General features: G+C 38.4%; 1 protein-coding gene across 2 annotated transcripts in view; it reads right to left on the reverse strand.

Annotated features, from left to right (window-relative positions):
• Positions 1–20626, reverse strand: part of SCAP (SREBF chaperone) — an 86307-nt gene that overhangs the window by 37999 nt on the left and 27682 nt on the right. For both annotated transcript variants that reach the window (XM_027842150.1, XM_027842149.1), the window contains exon 2: positions 12025–12249. In XM_027842150.1, coding sequence (XP_027697951.1) covers positions 12025–12146 — 122 coding nt within the window. In that variant the 5' untranslated portion in view covers positions 12147–12249. The remainder of the gene's footprint in view (positions 1–12024; positions 12250–20626) is intronic.

A 20626-nucleotide genomic window follows, 5' to 3' on the forward strand; every position in this document is an offset into this window, starting at 1 on the left:
AAGAGAAGCATGAAGAGGCAAACAGGAAAAAGAAATCATAAGGGACTTATTAAGGTTGAACTTTTTACATTCCTGCATGGAAAGATGATACTTGTAACTCATGAGACCTTTGTCAATATTAGGGTAGTTGGAGGGAAAAAATTATATGTATGTAGATAGATAGATAGAGGGCACAGGGTGAGTTGAAGATGAAGGAGTGATATCTAGAGAATAAAATTAAGGGGTGAGAGAGGATTATACTGGGAGAAGGAGAAAGAGAGGTAAAATGGGGTAAGGCTTTTACAGTGGAGGGGAAGTGGGAGAAGATGAGAGGGAATGAGTTAATCTTATTCTCATTGAATTTAGCTTAAGGAGGGAATACTGTACACACTCAATTGGGTATGGAAATCTATCTTTCCCTTCAGGAAAATAGGGGGGAAGGGGATAAAAGAGCAGGGAAGGAGAGGGTAGATTTGGAGAGGGGGTAATCAGAAGCAAATACTTCTGAGGAGGGACAGGGTCAAAAAAGAGAATAGAATGGGGGGCGGGTTAGGATAAAGAGAAATATAGCTAGTTTTCCACAACATGACTACTATAGAAGTGTTGTGCATGACTACACATGTATAACCTGTATTGAGTTGCTTGTCTTCTCAATGAAGGTGGGTGGAGAGGGAGGAAGGGAGAAAATTTGGAACCCAAAGTTCTAAAAACAAATGTTAAAAATTGCTTTCACATCCAACTGGGAAACAAGATATACAGGCAATGGAGTATAGAAATCTATCCTGCCCTACAGGAAAATAGAAGGGGAATGGGATAAGAGAAGTGTGGGGGGGTGATAGAAGGGAGGGCTGATTAGGGGAAGGGGTATTCAGAATGCACGCAGTCTTGGGGTAGGGGAAGGGACAAGATGGGAAGAAAATTTGGAACTCAAAATCTTGTGGAAGTGAATGTTGAAAACTAAAAATAAATTAATAAAAGAAAAACAAACAAAAAGAATTAAATGACATTTAAAAAAAAAAAGAGTGTGATGGAGTAGACAGAGAACTGGGCTTGGAGCCAGGAGACCTAGGTTCCAATCTTACTTGACCCTTCTAAGCTGTGTGCTCCTGGGTAAATCACTTAACTTGATCACAGCACAAGTTTCTGCAGCTGTAATGTGGAGATGGTAACAACAGCTCCACTAACTATATAAGGTGGTTCTCATGAAAATATTTTGCAATTCTTATAGCACTACACAAATGCCTTTTAGTTACAAAGTAATTTTATACAGTATCCAAACTGACTCTTGCAATGACCCTGTGAGATGGGTCCCCACTTCACAAATGAGGAAGAATGAAGGTCCCACAAGGCTGACAGCTACAAAGTGCTAGAGCTAAGCCATGAACCCAAGTATTCTGAATCTAAGTACAATATTCATTCCACTATATTGTGCTGTGGTGGACCTAACACTAATTACCGCCAAATAGCTTGTACTTTACTTTCTCATAGCACCAGTCATTCAATGACTCAATTAATCAATAAATATTTACTACCTGAGTACCATGTGTCAGGAACTGTGCTAGGCCCTGAGGACAAAGACAAAGAGTTTATGTGCTACTGGGAGAGACAACATGTAAGGGAAGAAAAATGAAATAAATATATAAATATAAGGTGAAGGAGGGGAAGGGTAAGAGTATCAGGAAAGGCTTCTGATAGAAGGTGATACCAGAGTTGAGCTTTGTAGCAACTGAATCCTAGGGATTCTAGGAGTCGGATTCTAGGAGGAAGGAGTGAATCCAGGAAAGGCATAACATGTATAAAAGCAAAGGGATGGGATATGGAATATTATGTGTGAGAAAAGAGCAAGAAAAACATTCTGGCTGAATTGTAGAATAAACAAAAAAAGAGTAAGGTATAGTAAGGCCAGAAAGATTGTTTGGAGAAAGGAAGGAAATAGGCATTTAATAAGTACTTCCTGTGTGCCAAGCACTGTGCTAAACACTGGGGATATAAATTACAAGCAAAAAGACAGTCCCTGACCTCAAGCAGCTTACATTCTAACGGGGGAAGATACTACCCCATAAGTGAGCTAAAAAGGTGCGGGTGATCACAGGGAAGGTACACAGTGCAAGAAGCATGGTTTTGAAATCCAGATAGTCAAAGATAGGGCCTGGAAGAAAATAAAGGCAGGGTAGCCTGGGCCCTTCCACAAAATGAAGACTCCAATAGGGATAGGAATGGGGGTAGCCGTTTGGAGACATACTCCAGGAATGCAAGAATGCCCCGAAAGTACTCTTGTTCCAGGGCAAGAATGCTTTAGGTACTGAGAGAAGTACACCAGAATGAGCTAGACATAGAGAAGATATGGTTTTGAAGTCTAGAAAATCAGACACAGGGCCAGGAGAAAAGCGTAAGTCTTCCTACTCTGAAACCATCCCTTTCATCACTTCTTAGCATACTATTATATCCATATACCGTAATTTGTTCAGCTACCACACAACTGATGGGTACTCCCTTAGTTTCCAGTTGTTTGACACTACAAGAAGAGCTGCCAGAAATATTTTTGTACATATGGGCCCTTTGCCTCCTTTTTGTTACCTCTTTGGAGAAGAGGTTTAGTAATTAAGCCATATATACCTTTAGTCAAAACAAAAACAAAAACAAAAACAAAAAAAAAACAAGCAGTTTTGGGGCATAATTCCAAATTGCTTGCCAGAATGGCTGGAGCAATTCATAGCTCCACCAACAGTTCAAAATGTGCATGGTTTCCCACAACGTCCCCTCAAACATTTGTAGTTTTCCCTTTATGTCATCTTTATCAATCTGACAGGCATGAGGTAGAACCTTAGAATTGCTTCACTTTGAATAAGCACTTATCAAGTGACTAGTATATGCAAGTATTGTTCTAAGCACTGGGGATACAAATGTAAAAGGAGACAGTCCCTGCTCTCAAGGAGCTCACATTCTAGTAAAAGGAGACAATGCATACAAAGGGTCTCAAAAATTTTAGGGTAGTGAAGGATTTAAGCTTAAAAATATACTAACGCTTTTAGGTCACCTTTACTGGAGGTGTCAGCAGCAGTTCTGGTAGAATGGCTACAGGCTGCTGCTTATGCCCACCATGCATCTTCACATGACTAGGTGTATTTCTGATAACTATATAACTCACACTTAAATTTTCTGACATGGTGCTATTCAATGATTCACATTCTAGGCCAAGACATGTTAGTGCCACTAGCCTTCTAACTGGCCTCCCTACAACAAATCTACCTCTCTAATACAGCTTCAGCACTCAGCTATCAAAGTGGTTTTTTCCAAAGCATAGTTCAATGACTATCTATTACCTCCAAAGTTAAATATAAAGTCCTTGGTATTTGAAGCTTTTCATAACCTAGTCTCTTCCTAAACAGCTGGGTGGCACAGTAGTTCGAACAATGGGCCTAGAGTCAGAAAGGTCTAAATTCAAATCTGGCCTCTGGAAGCAAATCTGCCTCAGTTTCCTCAACTGTAAAATAGGAATAATAATAGCATCTACCTCCCAGGGATGTTTTAAGGACCAAATAAGATTACTACAGTGCCTAGAATAGTTGATAATGCTTGCTAACTAGCTTAGCTAAATTTTTTCATTGAGGTATTATCAGTGCTAAAGAAATGGACTTACATAGCAGTGAAAAGTATGGATCACTGGAAACCATGCAGTTCTCAACCTTGTAACCCTGCCATATCTCCCCTTCTTACTTAATTCTGGGTCCAGTTCACTGTCTATCTCTAGCACCTATCTCTAGCACCACTGAATGTGGCAGCCTAAACAAAGTGTACATTCCATTCACTTTATTTTTGCAATAAAACTGGTTAGATCAATCAAGTGCAATCAAGTTAGATCAATCAAGTGCAAATGCTAGACACTGGGGAAACAACAAAACAGTCCCTGATTTCAGGGAGTCGACATATACACATGCACACATTCCAAATTAATCCAAAAGAGAGAAAAAGTCATTATAAGAGGGAGGAGTCTCATGTGGAAGGCAGTACCTGAGTTGAGCTGTGCAACACAAGGCTTGGAGGAGGTAGGGGAGGAGGCATGTACTAGAGGCATGAGTGGACCCTTGTTCCAAGGCACAGAGGTGGGAAAACAGAGAGGCAGTTTGGCTCTACTACATAATTTGAGAAGGTAAGCCAAACAAAATAAGACTGGAAAGGCAGGTTAGGGCCAGGGCATAAAGACTGTGTTTTAATGTCAGAGGTGTTTATGTGTGGTCCTACTGGCAGCAGGGAACCAATGGACTTTTTTGTCCAAACAGCTTATTTGTGCTTTGCAATCAGCTGTGTGCAGGAGAACTCAGAGAAGGGAGAGCCTGGAACACCAATGGGGAGGCAATCGTCATAGTCCTGATGAGAAGAGAGGAAGGCCCAACTTAGGGCAATGACTCTGTGAGGGAGAGGGAGACATAGGTCATACATGTTAAAAAGGTAGAACTGAAGAGACTGTGCTACTGGACTGGATGTAAGGGTGAAAAGGAGGAGCCCAAGAAACTCCAAGGTTGGTCAATCTGGATACTAGAATGAAAGTGGTGACCCAAAAACAAACAGGTAATCAAGCAACAAGTATTTACGAAGATCCTACTATGTGGAAGGGACTGTACTAGGTGCTGCAGACACACCTACAAAGAATGAACCAATCCCTATTTACAAGGGGTTTACCTTCCAATCGTGGAAGCAACAAATCCATATCAAAATGTGCAATATATACAAATACCTACAAGAAAGTTTAAAGGTGTTCTATAATCCCAGAAATTAGTGTGCTGTCATCTGCCAACAGATGGTAGCTGGGCAGCACAGTGCATAGAGTGCCAGGCCTGGAGTCAAGAAGACTTGTCTTCCTGAGTTCAAATCTGGCCTCAGACACTTACTAGCTATGTGACCCTGAACAAGTCACTTAACCCTGTTTGCCTCAGTTTCTTCATCTGTAAAATGAGCTGGAAAAGAAAATGGCAAACCCCTCCAGTATCTTTGCCAAGAAAACCCTAAATGGGTCCACGAAGAGTCAGAAATAACTGAAATAACCAAACAAAAAAAAAATCTGCCAACCAGAACATTTGGAGAACTTAAACAATAAGAATTCCTGCTTTTGTTTAGACTACATGAAGGACCTTTCGTCACCTTAGGGTAAAATCTGTCTCCCTGTCTAAACACTTTTCTTGATGCCAATATTCAGCACACTGCTAAACACAGTTATCTAGAGTCTCATCTCTAGGAGTCTTGTGTGACTTAGCCTAATGAGAGATGTATTTCTTGTTTCCTTCATAAATACAGCTTGATCTTATATTCTCTATATTTCTCAGTGAGTCATATAACCATAAAAATATGATTTGGTATAGAAAATGATGTGCATAATCTAAACTAATTTCTCATGTTTTTAATCAGATATCCTTTAATGCATGGATACACAATTCAAAAATCTTACAGTAATAAGAAAGCAGAAATATTAGTTGTCTTTGAGAAAAAAAAAACACTATCAGTGATCTTTTGCATTCTTTTGGGATTCTTTCCTTTTAGAGACATCTTGAGGATTTATTCCTGAAAGCCTTTAAATTTGTGTGACATCTAAAATAGATTTCCTCAGTATTTATAAAAACCATTAAGTTCACAGACAGAAAGTAAGCTCAAACTCTAGTTTGCTATTTGTAACAAAGTATGATTGTGCACAAGTTTTAGCTAGATCTTGGAGGAGAGGTCTTGTTTTTTACTTCTGCTTCACTGCATACTAATTGCTTTGCATATGAGTTTGTACCTTAACCCAGTGTTGCTCTCTCTAATAGGTAAGAGTAGGTTTTCTGGTTGAGGTAGTTTCTGGACTATTTCCAACTGCCATTCTAACAAATGTTTTGCATTGATTACGCTTACCTAGGAAAAAGTGACAGTTAAAATCTTTATTTCTATTAATTTTTTTCAGAGTCAAAGGCTTATTTTAAAAAGTTGGGTTGGAGTTGCTTTAATTGTGAAGTGCTATTATCTGTAACCAGTCACTTTCTGTCCATCCATTATGCAGTCAAATTCTTTTTTTTTTCTCCCATTTGGTGTGTCCAATGTTCAGCACTTCTAAAGGTTTCTAAATTGTCTGTAAGGGGTTGATCTCTGAAAGTTCAGAAAATATCAACCCAGGAAAAACCCCAAGCCAGAAAAAAGACAGGGCACAGCAGTCTTGTACCTCAGGAAGCTTGGGGGATTAACAAGAAAGGCCCCTCTCGCTCTGGGGGAGTCCCAGCAAGCCAGCAGCAAGCCCCACCTCAGTATATCAGGGGGAGATCCTGAGACCCAGGTTGGCGGAACAGGCAAGTGCCAGCACCAGGACCTCTCCCCGCCCCCCTCACCCCTCCCAAGCCTCAATACAGAAAGGGGAACTGTTAGACACCAGCTCAGAAAATGACCACGGGTGATGGCGCTCTCCAGCACTAAAATCACCCGTGCCTCAACACAACTCTGGGAAGCACAACTCCATAAGGCAAAGCTGTTTTGATGACTTCCATCATTAAAACATCCCTGTGCAACGCCTGGGCGACCAGGAGCCAAACATTCAAGTGCAAGGCCCCTGTGAGTAGGAAAAGAAGCTTGGGTAAGTGCCCCCTTCCCATCCAGCAGGAGAACTCAACATTTTTTTTTTTGGTATAAAGTCAGAAAATAGGCAAACACCATGAACAAAAAGCAGAAACAGAAAATGACCACAGATTCTTATTTTGGGGAAAGGGAAGATAAAGGCACAAATTCAGGAGAGGACAACATTGTTAATATACCCACATTCAAAACCTCAAAGGGGAATAGGAACTGGTCTCAAGCCCAAAAAGCTTTCTTGGAAGAGCTTAAGAAGGATTTTAAAAGTCAAATAAGAGAGGTAGAAGAAAAATGGGGAAAAGAAATGAGAGGTATGTGAGAAAGAGTCAATAGTTTGGAAAAGGAAGGACAAAAATTAACTATAGAAAATAAGTCCCTAAAAAGTAGAATTGGCCAAATGGAAAAGGAGGCACAAAAACTCACTGAAGAGAAGAACTCCTTAAAAAGTAAAATAGGTGTTGGTGGAGTTGTGAAGTGATCCAACCATTCTGAAGAACAATTTAGAACTATGCCCAAAGGGCTATAAAAATGTGCATAACTTTTGATCCAGCACTTCTAGGGCTGTATCCCAAAGATATCATAAAAATGGGAAAAGGACATGTACATGTACAAAAATATTTATAACAGCTCTTTTTGTTGTGGCAAAGAATTGGAAATTGAGGGGATGTCCATCAATTGGGGAAGGGCTAAACAAGTTGTGGTATATGAATGTAATGGAATACTACTGTGCTATAAGAAATTATGAGCAGCAGGACTTCAGAAAAACCTGGTAAGACTTATATGGATTGATGCTGAGTGAGACAATGAGCAGAACCAGGAGAACATTGTACACAGTAACAGCCACATTGTACGATGACTAACTTTGAAAGACTTAGCCCTTCTCAGCAATGCAAGGATCAAAGACATCTCCAAAAGTCTCATGATGGAAAATGCTATCCACATCCAAAGAAAGAACTATGGAGTTTGAATGCAAATCAAAGCATACTATTCACTCTTTTTTCCCCTCTGTTTTATTTTGTTTCCTCTTTTTTGTGGTTCCTTCTATTGGTTCTAATTCCTCCTTACAACATGACTAATCTGAAAATACGTTGTTTTTTTTTTTGTTTTGTTTTTTGCTTTTTGATGAGGCGATTGGGGTTAAGTGACTTGCCCATGGTCACACAGCTAGTAAGTGTTAAGTGTCTGTGGCTGGATTTGAACTCGGGTCTTCCTGACTCCAAGGCCAGAACTCTATTCACTGCGCCACCTAGCTGCCCCCAAAATGAGAAGACAGAACTTTTTTTTTTTTGGTTAGGCAATGGGGTTAAATGACCTGCCCAGGGTCACACAGCTAGTAAGTGTTATGTGTCTGAGGTCAGATTTGAACTCAGGTCCTTCTGACTCCAACACCAGTTCTCTACCCCCTGCGCCACCTAGCTGCCCCTGAAAATACGTTTAATAGGAATCTATATGTATAGCCTATATCAGAATGAGTGCTGTCTTGGGGAGGGAAGTGGAGAAAAATTTAAAACACAAAAGCTTATGGAAGTGAGTGTTGATAAATCAAAATAAATTAATAAAAACAATATAAAGTTATTTAAACCAGAAAAAAATAAGTAAAATGGGCCAAATGGAAAACGAGGTACAAAATCTAACAGAAGAAAACAACTCCTTAAAAATTATAATGGGGCAAGTAGAAGCTAATGACTATGAGAGAGCAAGAATCAGTCAAACAGAAACAAAAGAATGAAAAAATACCAAAAAAAAAACGTAAAATACCTCCTTGCTAAAACAACTGACCTGGAAAATAGATCCAGAAGAGACAATTTAAAAATTATTGGTCTAACTGAAAATCATGATGAAAAAAAGAGCCTGGACAGCAGCCTTCAGGAAATCATCAAAGAAAACTTCCCTGAGGTCCTAGGACCAGAAGGTAAATTAGTCATCGAAAGAATCTAGCAATCACCTCCTGAAAGAGATCCCAAACTGAAAACACCAAGGAATATAGTAGCTAAATTCCAAAATTACCAAATCAAAAAGAAAATAGCCAGAAAGAAACAATTTAAATATCATGGAACCAGTCAGGATTACACAGGACCTTGCAGCTTCTACATTAGAAGATCAGAGGGCATGGAATACAACATTCCATAAGGCAAAGGAACTTGGATTACAATCAAACTGAGCATAATCTTTCAAGGGAGGAAATGGACATTCAGTGAAATAGGGGACTTCCAGACCTTCCTGATAAAAAGAGCGCGACAGAAAATGTGACCTTCAAATACAAGACTCAAGAGACACATAAAAAGAGAAGCCACATCAAGCACAAAACCTTCCAGAAGAAAGCTGTGGCTGTGGACGTGCAGAGACATTCTGGAATCCTGAAACCTACACTCACTGGGAAGAACATATTTACAGCAGTGAAACCCTCCACAACACCACTCATGATGTGTACTCTTAGAACACTAAAATGGATGACCATCGATTTATAAAACAGTCCAACAAAAAACCTGTAAAATATTAATAGAAGCATCTATGTGGCTTAGTGCATAGAGTGTCAGGAAGTGCTTAGTGCACAGGAGTCAGGAAGAACTAAGTTCAAATTTGAACTCAGACATTTACTAGTTAAGTGACTCTGGGCAAATCCCTTAACCTCTGTTTGTCTCAGTTTCCTTATCTGTAAAATGGCAACAATAATAGCACCCACCTCCCAAAGTTGTTGTAACGATGAAATGAGGTAATACTTATAAAATGCTTTGCAAACCTTAAGGTTCTATATAAATGAGCTATTATTGATATTGTCAAATAAATAAATAGTCGGTAAGGTTCTATATTCTTATTTCTTGATGTCAAGCTGTATTTTCCAACTCGGTTTTCTTTGTCCTCCCCTGAGACCACTTTCCCAAGTACATGCTGACTTAATTTGGAGGATCCTGTCAAATCCTATGGAAGATGTAAAAGAATTCTTTCTCTCTAGGAATATAGCACCTGTGGGGAAGATAACCTATGTATATCAAATAAGGTAGTATAAGGTAAGTGACATAAACATGGCATAAACAGTCTTGAGTTCAGAAATGGATAATATCATTTCTGAGAGCAACAAGGGAAGGATCAGTGAAAGCTTAAAACAGGAAGTAACATTCTAAGCTAGTCTTTGAAGAATAGATATAATTTCCATTGGCAGAGATGAGCTGGTTTGGCTGCCCAGAAGTGAAAAAAAGTTGAGGCTGGGGTTATTAATACATGACATTACACAATACTTTGAAAAGAATCTTATCTTGTGCAGCATGAAATTTCTGAAGCTTAAATGCTGATCACCCAAACAAATACACAAAGTTCCAAAACAAATCTGCTTAATGTCTGGATATGCAGAAGAATTCAGTATCACTTAAAGATTAACTGAAGATAATAGCCTTAAAAAAAACTAAAAATTAGACAAATGACTAAGATGAGGAAATATTCTCAGTAACATTCACTTATCATGAACAGAGAAAGAAAAGCAATTTCTCAAAGTCAGTAACAGTAATATCCTTCAATAGTAAAGTTCTCAGATTGTTTGTGGGTTTCCAAGATAGTGGATACAGGTCATTTGACAGCTACAATTTACAAGAACATTGGCAAGTCAAAACATCTAGAGGCAGCAAAGAAGACACCAACTTAAGAGAAAGGAGATTAGAAAAAGGTAGCTAGGTACTGCAGCGGATATAGTACCAGGCCTGGAATTAAGAGGACCCAAGTTCAAATCCAGCCTCAGACCCTCACTAGCTGTGTGACCATGAGTAAGTCCCTTAACCCTGTTTGCTTCAGTTCCTCATCTGTAAAATGAGCTGGAGAAGGAAATGGCAAACCATTCCAGTATGTTTGCCAAGAAAACCCCAAATGAGGTCATAAATAATTGGATACAACTGAACAACATTGGCTCTGCTTATTTCACTTTGCATTAGTTCATCTAAGTTCTTTTATGCCTCTCAGTACTGATATTTATCATTTCTTACAATACAATAATATTCCATTACATTCATGTACCGTAATTTATTTTGGCCATTCCCCAATCAATGGGCACCATTTTGTTTCCAGTTCTTTGCTGCCACAAGAAGTCCTGCTACAAATACTTTGGTGTACTTGAGGACTTCCTTTTTATCAATGACTTCTTTGAAGGATATGCCTGGGGCAAAAGATGTAGACATCTTTTTTCCCATTTTACTTGCATAGTTCCAAAATGACTGTACTAATTCACAGCTCCACCAACAGCTCATTAGTTCTTAGCTACTACTCCAATTTTAATTATTCCCATCATTTTTATCTGTATTAATTTTCTGGGTGTGAGAAGTGTTTCCATTTTTTAAAATTTCTATTACTGCTAGTGATTTAGAGCATTCTTTCACATGTTTGTTAACAGTTTGCAATTTTTTTTTGAAAACAGTTTGTACATATCTTTTGATCACTTATCTGCAGGAAATAGCTTTTGGGCTTCTATATTCTGTTAGTTGTCTATATGTTTTGGATACTTTCAAAATCACATCCAAGATATTTGATTAAAAAAATATTTCTCATTTGAACACTTCCTTTCTTCTTATCCCAGATGCATTAATTTTGTATAGAAGCTTTCTGGTTTCATCAAAGTGATCTATTTTCTATTTTGCATTGCCTCTATCCCTTGTTTAGTTAAGAATGCATCTCCTAATTATAACTACCAAAATTATATTATCTCCTCTTTCATTTTTTTTATGGTATGATCATTAATAGTCAGGATGAATGTACACCGTGAATTTACTGTGGAATAAGATGTAATATTCTTTTTTGTAGATATGTTGTATATGTTGTAGACTTAAAATACTTGACTTTCCCACACCAAAAACTACTGCAATATCTCTAACAATCATTCAAGTGTGCTCTGTAAGTTATTTTTGCATATTTCCTTAGAATAACATCCATTTTTTAAAACCACAGAAATAAAAATACAACAAAAGAAAGCAACGAAACATGTGTTTGAACTGAAATTTAGTATTTATAAATATTAGAGCACTAACTTAAGGTGAAGAAACCAGCTCAAACAGTTTCATCTTGTCAGGGCCTGACATTCTGAGTCAGCCCACTGTGAGAAGAAGCAAACATACATGACCCGTGCTGCAACAAAATGAAACCATATCAACATTATTCTTGTCACAAGTAATCTGCACCTTACCCCCTCGGAGGTTGGAGATAAATTATGAAGGGCTTTAAGGGTTTAAACACAGGAGTTTATACTTGGTTCTAGAAGTAAGAGAGAACAAACTTACCCTTCTAAAAGAGTTTCCTTATTAAGTTCCAAGTGACTTATATATAAACCACATGGTAGCAGGGGAGTAGGAGGAAACAAAGAAGTCTCAAATAAATTCAAAGCCTTTAGAGGCAATCAAGATCAAAAAAAGTTTGCACTTCATGGCACAACTATTAAATATTCACGCAATGACGATGAATTATTTTCACACTGAGACTTACCAACAGGCTAAGATACAGAAGCCAGTGAAGAGAATGATAGGAATAGGGTAGGATGCACAAAAAAGCCCGTGGCTATAAAATGCCCGCGATATCTTGTCACGCAGTTTTTCAGTCAGGGTCATCCTCAGCTCATGTCACCTTGTTGCCATCACGGAATTCAACAGGTGGTTAGCCAGGTACACTGTGGGTGGCACTGATGTTAAATACCATCTGCAGAAAAGGAAACTGGAGGAGACAAGGAGGAAGAGAGAAACAACCCAATTAGCACAGAGTAATCCTTAAGTAGCTAACTGGCTAGAGCTGAAATGGCTGGCTACAAATCAGAACTAATATTAAGTAGGCTGACAGTTATGTATCACCACTGAAACTGGCCTCATTGAGATTTAGTGTTTTAAGATACTAAAGGTTCAACAACTGAATTGCTACACCAGGGTTTTAGAGATAACAGTTTTCTAAAGTTCCTAGTTACTCTTTAATTCTATGCCCATTTTGCCAGTTTATTTAAAGAAATCAGGTTTAACCCCTTAGTTACCCAATCTGCTTCTTTAGGTCTTCCTACATTTCACAGGCACTACTGCAGAACACACATCCCTTGCTCTTAACCAAAAAAACCCCCAAAATACAAAAAACTGGCCCATCTCCTTTTCTGATGACGCACTTCCTCTATGATATCTATGCACAACTCATGAAACAAAGAGGTAGTACAAAAACTATCCCCACTTTAAAGATGTGAAAAACTGAGGATCAAAACAATTAAGTAATTAGTTTACAATCACAATTAGAGTTAGAGGCAGAACTTGAACCCAGGTCTTTAGACACCAACACTAGTGCTCTTTTTATCATATCAGGTTGCCCCACCAGCAAGAAATGGGGGAAAGAAATACGTTTCTCTAGCTCAAGTACCTTCCAATGAACCACAGTCCAATATGTGGGGTGATACAGCACGTACACCAAAGAAAATTCAGGGTAAGATGGAGAAGAGAGTATGAACAACTAGCCAAATAGAGGTAGATCAAGAAAGGAGCTTCTTTGCCTTAGGTCAGTATTTTTTGTTTGTTTAGTATTTTATTCTTCCCCAGTTACATGTAAAAGCCATTTTTAACATTCCTTTTTAAAACTTTGAGTTCCAAATTTTATCCCTTCCTCCCTCCCCACCCCCTTTAGTGAGAAGGGAAGCAATTCAATATAGGTTATACATGTGTAGTCATGCAAAACATATTTTCATATCAGTCATGTTGTGAAAGAAAACATACACTCATATAAAAAAACTCAAAAAAAATAAAGTAAAAAAAAATGTGCTTCCATCAGTATTCAGATACCATCAGTTCTTTCTCTGGGGATGGATAACATTTTTCATCATAAGTCCTTCAGAGTTGTCTTGGATCATTGTGTTACTGAGAATAGCTAAGTCATTCACAGTTGACCATCTTACAATATGGCTGTTACTTTGTACACTGTATACGTCACTTTGCATCTACTCATGCAAGTCTTTCCAGATTTTTCTGAGAGCATCCTGCTCATCATTTCTTATAGCACAATAATATTCCACCACAATCACACACCACAATTTGTTCAGTCATTCCCCAATTGATGAGCACCCCCTCAATTTCCAATTCTTTGCCATCAGAAAAGAGCTGCTACAAATATTTTTGTACATATTGGTCCTTTTCCTTTTTGTTTTTTACCTCTTTTGGGATACAGACCTTGTAGCGGTATTACTAGGTCAAAGGGAATGTGCATAGTTTTATAGCCCTTTGGGCATAGTTCCAAATTGCTCTACAGAATGGTTGAATCAGGTCACAATTTCACCAACAGTGCATTAATGTCTCATTATTCCCACATCCCCTTCAAGATTTGTCATTTTCCTTTTCTGTCCTATTAGCGAATCTAATAGGTATGAGGTAGTACCTCAGAATTGTTTTAATTTGCATTTCTCCAATCAATAGTGACTTAGAATATTTTTGCATATGGCTACAGATAGCTTTGATTACTTCATCTGAGAAGTGTTTATATATTTTGATCAGTTATCAGTTGGGGAATGGCTCTTACTTTTATAAATCTGACTCAGTTGTTTATATGTTTGAGATTTTATAAATCTGACTCAGTTCTTTGTATGTTTGAGAAATGAAGCCTTTATCAGAGAAAATTGCTTCAAATTTTTTTTTCACAGTCACAACTGCTAATTATATTTCCCTCCATCCTATTTCCCCCTCTGCTTACTCTATTGTCTCCTTTCACCCTGTCCTTCCTCAACAAGCGTACTGCTTCTGACTACCACTTCTCCCAATCTGCCCTTCCTTCTATCACCCTTCCCCGCTTCTCTTATCCCCTTCCCTTCCTACTTTCCTGTAGAGTAGGACAGATTTCTATACCCAATTGAGTGTGTATGTTATTCCCTCTTTCAGCCAATTCTAATGAAAGTAAGGTTTACTCACTCACCCTCCTCACCCCCTCCACTGTAAAAGCTTTTTCTTATCTCTTTTATGCGAGACAACTCGCCTCATTCTTCTTTTCCTTTTCCGTTATTCCCAGTGCATTCCTCTCTCTCACCCCTTAATTTTATTTTTTAGATATCATCCCTTCATATTCTACTCATACCTGTGCCCTCTGTCTATATATAATCCTTCTACCTGCCCTAGTAATGAGAAAGTTCTTATGGCTTATAAATATCATCTTCTCATGCAGAAATATAAAAGTTCAACTTTATGATTTTGCTTTGCTGTTTACCTTTTTATGCTTCTTGAGTATTAGATCTGAAAGTCAAATTTTCTATTGAGCTCTGGTCTTTTCATCAAGAATGCTTGAAAGTTCTCTATTTCATTGAACATCCATTTTCCCCTCCTGAAGAATTATACTCAGTTTTGCTAGGTAGGTGATTCTTGGTTGTAATCCCAGCTCCTTTGCCCTCTGGAATATCACATTCCAACTGATCTTTTAATGTAGAAGCTGCTACATTTTGTTATCCTGACTGTGGCACCACAGTACTTGAATTGTTTCTTTCTAGCTGCTTACAGTATTTTCTCCTTGATCTGGGAGCTCTGGAATTTGGCTAAAGTATTTCTGAAAGTTTTCATCTTGGATTTCTTTCCAGAAGTGATTAATGGATTCTTTCAATTGCTATTTTACTCTCTGGTTCTAAAATATCAGGACGCTTTTCCATGATAATTTCTTGAAAGATGATGTCTAGAATCTTTTTTTTTTTAATCATACATTTCAGGTAGTCCAATAATTTTAAAATGATCTCTCCTGGATCTATTTTCTGAGTTAGTTGTTTTTCTTTTCTTTTTTTTGACATTAAAAAGAAATGTTTTATTTTATACATCAATTTTTACAATCAATGTATACAATACAGCGAGCTTTTGTACCTCCTTTTCCATTTGGCCAATCTTCCTTTTTAATGAGTTTTTTTTCCTTCAGTGAATTTTTGTGTTTCTTTTTCCATTTGGCCAATTCTGCTTTTCAATGCATTCTTCTCCTCATTGGCTTTTTATACCTCTTTTATCATTTGGCCTAATCTGTTTTTTTAAGGTGTTATTTTCTTCAGTATTTTTGTGTCTCTTTTACCAAGCTGTTGAATCACTTTTTATGATTCTCTTGCATCACTCTCATTTCTCTTACCAATTTTTCCTCTACCTCTCTTGATTTTCCTTTTTGAGCCCTTCATACTTTTCTTGGAGGCTTTGGATCTAAGAGTTTTGACTTTGTTTTCTTCTTCTGAGTGTGTTTTGATCTTCCTCGTCACTATAGAGACAATTCTATTGTCAGAATTTTTTTTCTGTTGTTTACTCATATTTCCAGTCGTCTTCTTGCCTTTTAACTTTTCAAAGTGGGACTTTGCTTCCAAGGTAAAGGGTGCACTGTCCCAAGCTTCAGGGTTTTTGTGCAGCTGTTTTCAGAGATAATTCTAGGGACCTCTAAGTTTTCAACTCTTCCAAGGTGGTGTGATCTATGGAGAGGTGTTTACTACTCTCCTGGCCTGTTCTCTGGTGTGTAAGCAACCACAAGAACTCTTTTCTGCCCTGGAACTGTGTGTGACAAGGGTCCTTGCTTCACTGAGGCCTTCAAGCTCTGGTGTGCTAGAGCTACTCTTCGCCCTGGGACTGCCACCCAGACTTAGAGCCAGACCTGAGTATGGGTAAAACAACAGAATCCTGCCCCCAGTGCTAGCAAAGAGATCCCTGTAACCTCCCAATCAGTTGTTTGACTCCATTACCATCTGTGAGTTACAGATTCAGTGGCTCCCAAGGCCTGTTCCTGGTTTGCTGGAGATGGAGCTGCGCTGGCACAGCCTGCCCTGGACTGTGTTGCACTCTCACCCCAGTGCGACAGACCTTTCCTGCTGACCTTTTAGGTCATCTTTGGTTAGAAAATTATTTTACCCTGCCCTTTCATGGGTTCTGCTACTCCAGGAATTGTTTTATGGCATGATTTAAAGGTGTTCAGAAGGGTTCTGGGGAGAGCACAGGCGACTCACTGCCTTGTCCCTGCCACCTCCTTCAGGTCAGTCTTGAAGACAGATGAAGATTCTGGGAAGCCAAGATGAGGAAGAATGAAATTTCAGGCATGGGGGGCAGGTTATAGAAATGTACAAAAGCAGGAGACAGAACACTAATTTCAGCAAACAACTAGTTGCCCACTGACTGGAACATAGAGAATATAGAGTCATGTGAAATATGGCTGGCTACATAACTTGGAGCCACCTGTAGGATCATAAATACCATGCTGAAAAGTCTATATTTTATCATGGAAGCAATAAGGTTTTTAAGCAAGCAAGATCTGACATAGATGAGGAAGATTATTTTAGCAGCTCTGTAGAAGATAAGAGTAGGAAGGAAGAAAGTGAAACCAGCAAGACCAATCAGATTATCCTAGTCCAGACAACAAATGTTAAGGACCTAAATTTGGATAATGGCCATATGAATAAAGAGAAGGGAATATATGCAAGATGTACAAGGCCTGGCAAATAAATGGATATGGAGGATGGAAGAGCAGAAAACTCAAGAATGATGCTGAGTTTGCAAACCAGGAAGATGATAATATCTTTAACAGAAAAGGGGAAGTTCGGAAAAAGAATAAAGTAGGTTCTTAACCCCTTTGGTGGTTTGTTAAAGTCCATGGAACCTTTCCCTGAATAAAGCTTTTAAACACATTAAATATACAGGACTAGAAAGGAAACCATTTATTTAAATAGTTATCAAAAATTTTTTTTAAGAAACAAGTTCATGGACTCTCAGGTTAAATAATCCTGGTTTCGAGGTAACAGATGTTTGGTTCTCTTTTTGAGGTTTTTAATTTGAAATGTTGATGGGACATGTAAGTAGAAATATCCTTTTGACTGTGAGTTATGTATGATTATAATACAAGAAAAGAGATTAGGAATGAATATATCACTAGAAGAAGATATATATATATTATATATAAATATAATTAAAACCAAATAAGATAATTAAACCAAGGGAGAGAATAAAGAGCATCCCAGACAAGGCTTTGGTGAACACACTTGCACTTAGGGGGAAAAAGAGGTAATAATGCAGCAAATGCAACTGAGGAGAAGCATTCAGCCGAGTATGAGGAAAATCAGCAAAGAACAGCATCATGGAAGCCAAAAAAGAGACTATCTAGACCACAAGGATCACTGATGCCCAAGACTGCAAAGAGAAAGGGACCATTTGTAACGTTTGAGAAATTAATTTCAGTAGAATGGTAGAATGAAGAACAAGACCGTAGGAGGCTGAAAATTGTTAGGATGGTAAGAAATCAAGGAAATGAAAGCATATTACTGTCTAGAAGCATGGCAATGAAAGGGAAGAAAGATATAGGGTACTAGCTACAGGAAAAACTAGAAATAAACATGTGGGAGTCAACCAATCACGAAAACAGATGAAATCATTAGAGAAGAGTATGTAAAGGGAAAATAAAGTAGAAGACAAAGCCTACATACAGGGGAGAGATAATGATTTATTGATATGGGATTGATAATATAGGATTTGTTGGTTGATGATCCCAGAAAGCAGTTTCAACAAAATAGTAGAGGCAAAAGCCAATTTTCAAGAGACTGTAAATGAGAAATGTAAGCAATTCAAACAAACTACTAACTCTAAATAAATTCAGGCAGTGAAAGGGAGAAATCAGTCAGAAAAGGAGCTCAGATGAACAGAGGACAGATGAACAGAGTCTGAGGAAGGTTGAAAGAATTGCCTCTGATAGGCAAAGTAAGAGATATGGTCATATGAGGTGGAGGAGAAAACAGAAACGCAGACATACAAGCTTGAAATGATTGCTGTGGATATGACAGGGAGTTCCTAAGAGATTAAATACTGGTCATTTCCAGATTTCCACCTACCCTGCCTCCCTACCACCCTGTTTCTCCACCAGGTTAAAAAACTTCGTATTGGATTCAATTGCTGACATTCAAACCACAGAATTAATTTTCCATCAAGATCCTAAGAAAATAAAACATATTATATAAGTCAATCCTCCAAAACAGAACTTAACATACCCTAATTACTAAAAGGAACTATTTAGTCAACAAACTTCTATTTATTACTGATCACATCTCAAACAAGGTTAAGAATATTTCATATCATTTCATCCTATGCCAAGCCAAAGAAATGAACAAAATAAGGTATGTTGAGTCATTATGTTCTACATATAGACTGGGAAGAAATGTAGGTTACTTATTCAGTGAGTATGGGAGCATCAACCTTTTTCTATACTGTGGAAATTTTGGTCATTGCCTCCTGTTAGAAACTCAAGGTATACAAAAGTGAAAATAAGACCCAGACAGAATTAAGGGTAGGTATCTAGTATGAATGAATATTTACTGAGTACTGACAAGGTGGACAGTAGATGTGAATTGTCTAATGTTCATTTTATAACAACCACGCTCTTTGGGAGCCGTATCAGAAGAAGGCCAAGAACTGTTCAAGTATAAAAGTTTCAGGAAAAGACTCTACCAACCAGCTCTTTGCCCTTTCCCAAGACCAGTCCCTAGAACAGCAATAGCTTCGAAACTTCTTAAATAATGGACCTCTTGCTCCTGGCCTGAAATCTGATGGCAGCATAAACAATGCACTCATTTGGGGGTAGAAAAGCCAAACTAAACATATGCTCTTTCTTGCCAAACCTCCATTTGTATTCTTCTTCTCACTGTACCCTGGAGTCACAACCCAAAAAAAGGAAATAAGCAGGGTCATTACCCTAAAGTATACATGAAAATGAAGAATGTGCTTGGGGTAGTAATCTCCCTTCAGTAGCTGGCTCTGAACCACCAGTTCAGAAACATTGTTCCCAGTTGGCATTCACAGAGAACAGCGGGCTTTGTCCTATTCGGGGACCACTTCCAGACAAAGAAAGGAAAGAGAAATTTTCTATGGGAAAGTTCACCATGACACACTACTTCCTAGTGATGTAGTGGCACCTTTTCGAGTGAGATTAAGACCCTGCTGCTACTTGCCCTTCAAATCCCAGAGCACTGTTTCCTCTAAGAGATGGGGCAACATGGCACTATAGATCCTGCCTTTCCATTCTCAGGCAAAGAAGACAACTCTTTCTACAAAATTTCTACCCCCTTAGCCCAATCTATTTCCAAGTATCTGCCTGCACAAAATTTACTGACGTACAGAGGAAAGAGAAATAAACCAGGATCTATGTCAGAATAATACATGTATGTATGTATGTATGTATGTATGTATGTATGGCAGATGACCTTTCTAATCATTTCTTTTGTTATTCAGGAGCTACATAGAGACTACATATTTCACACTCATCTCTAATAAAATTCCACAACAGACTTCTAAATACTTGGTTTACAAACACGTAAAAAAAGAGATGATCAGTAGACAGAACCTTGATCTTGGAATCAGGAAAACCTGGGTTCAGATCCCACCTCAAACATTTATTTGTTATATCAAATAACCTCCCCACGACTTAGTTTCTTCATCTGTAAAATGCGCAGATGAGACTCAGTGGCCTCTAAAGGTCCTTCCCAACGGTAGAGCGATGATCCTATAAGCTCTCTCATAATCTAACTCATCACAGCATATGATGAAGTACATCATTACAGCCTTATCAGCAAGACGGAAAACTGTGGCCTCAGTGATGGTACAGTAGAGTAGCCTGGTCACTAAGGCTGCTTTCCAAGTCGACACAGATGCTCTGAATATAGCCTCTACAGATGTGAACATAGGCTCTGTTCTTGGCTGCAGTCTGTTTTAAAAGTTATGTCACCATAAATATTAGTCAGCCAACAAGCTAAGTACTGAGGATTTAAGAAAGGCAAACAACAACAACAAAGAACAGTCCCTGCCCTCAAAGAGCTTACATTCTAATGGGGGAGGCCACATGGAAATAACTAGGTATATGTAAGACAAACAAGACAGATGTAAGACAATATGAAAGGGAAAGGCATTATTAATGCAGCTAGAGGCATCAGCAAAAGCTTCTTGCAGAAGATGGCCCCTGATATGAATCTTGAAGGAAGCCAGAAAAACTAAGAAGAGATAAAGGCACTCACTGAGCACTGGCACAATGCAAAGGCACAGATGGAATGTCTTATTCAAAAAAAAGATCAGCAATCCATATCATTGGATTACAGAGTACA

Source organism: Vombatus ursinus, unplaced genomic scaffold, assembly GCF_900497805.2.
Source record: "Vombatus ursinus unplaced genomic scaffold, bare-nosed wombat genome assembly UNPS02014867.1, whole genome shotgun sequence".
NCBI lineage: Eukaryota > Metazoa > Chordata > Mammalia > Diprotodontia > Vombatidae > Vombatus > Vombatus ursinus.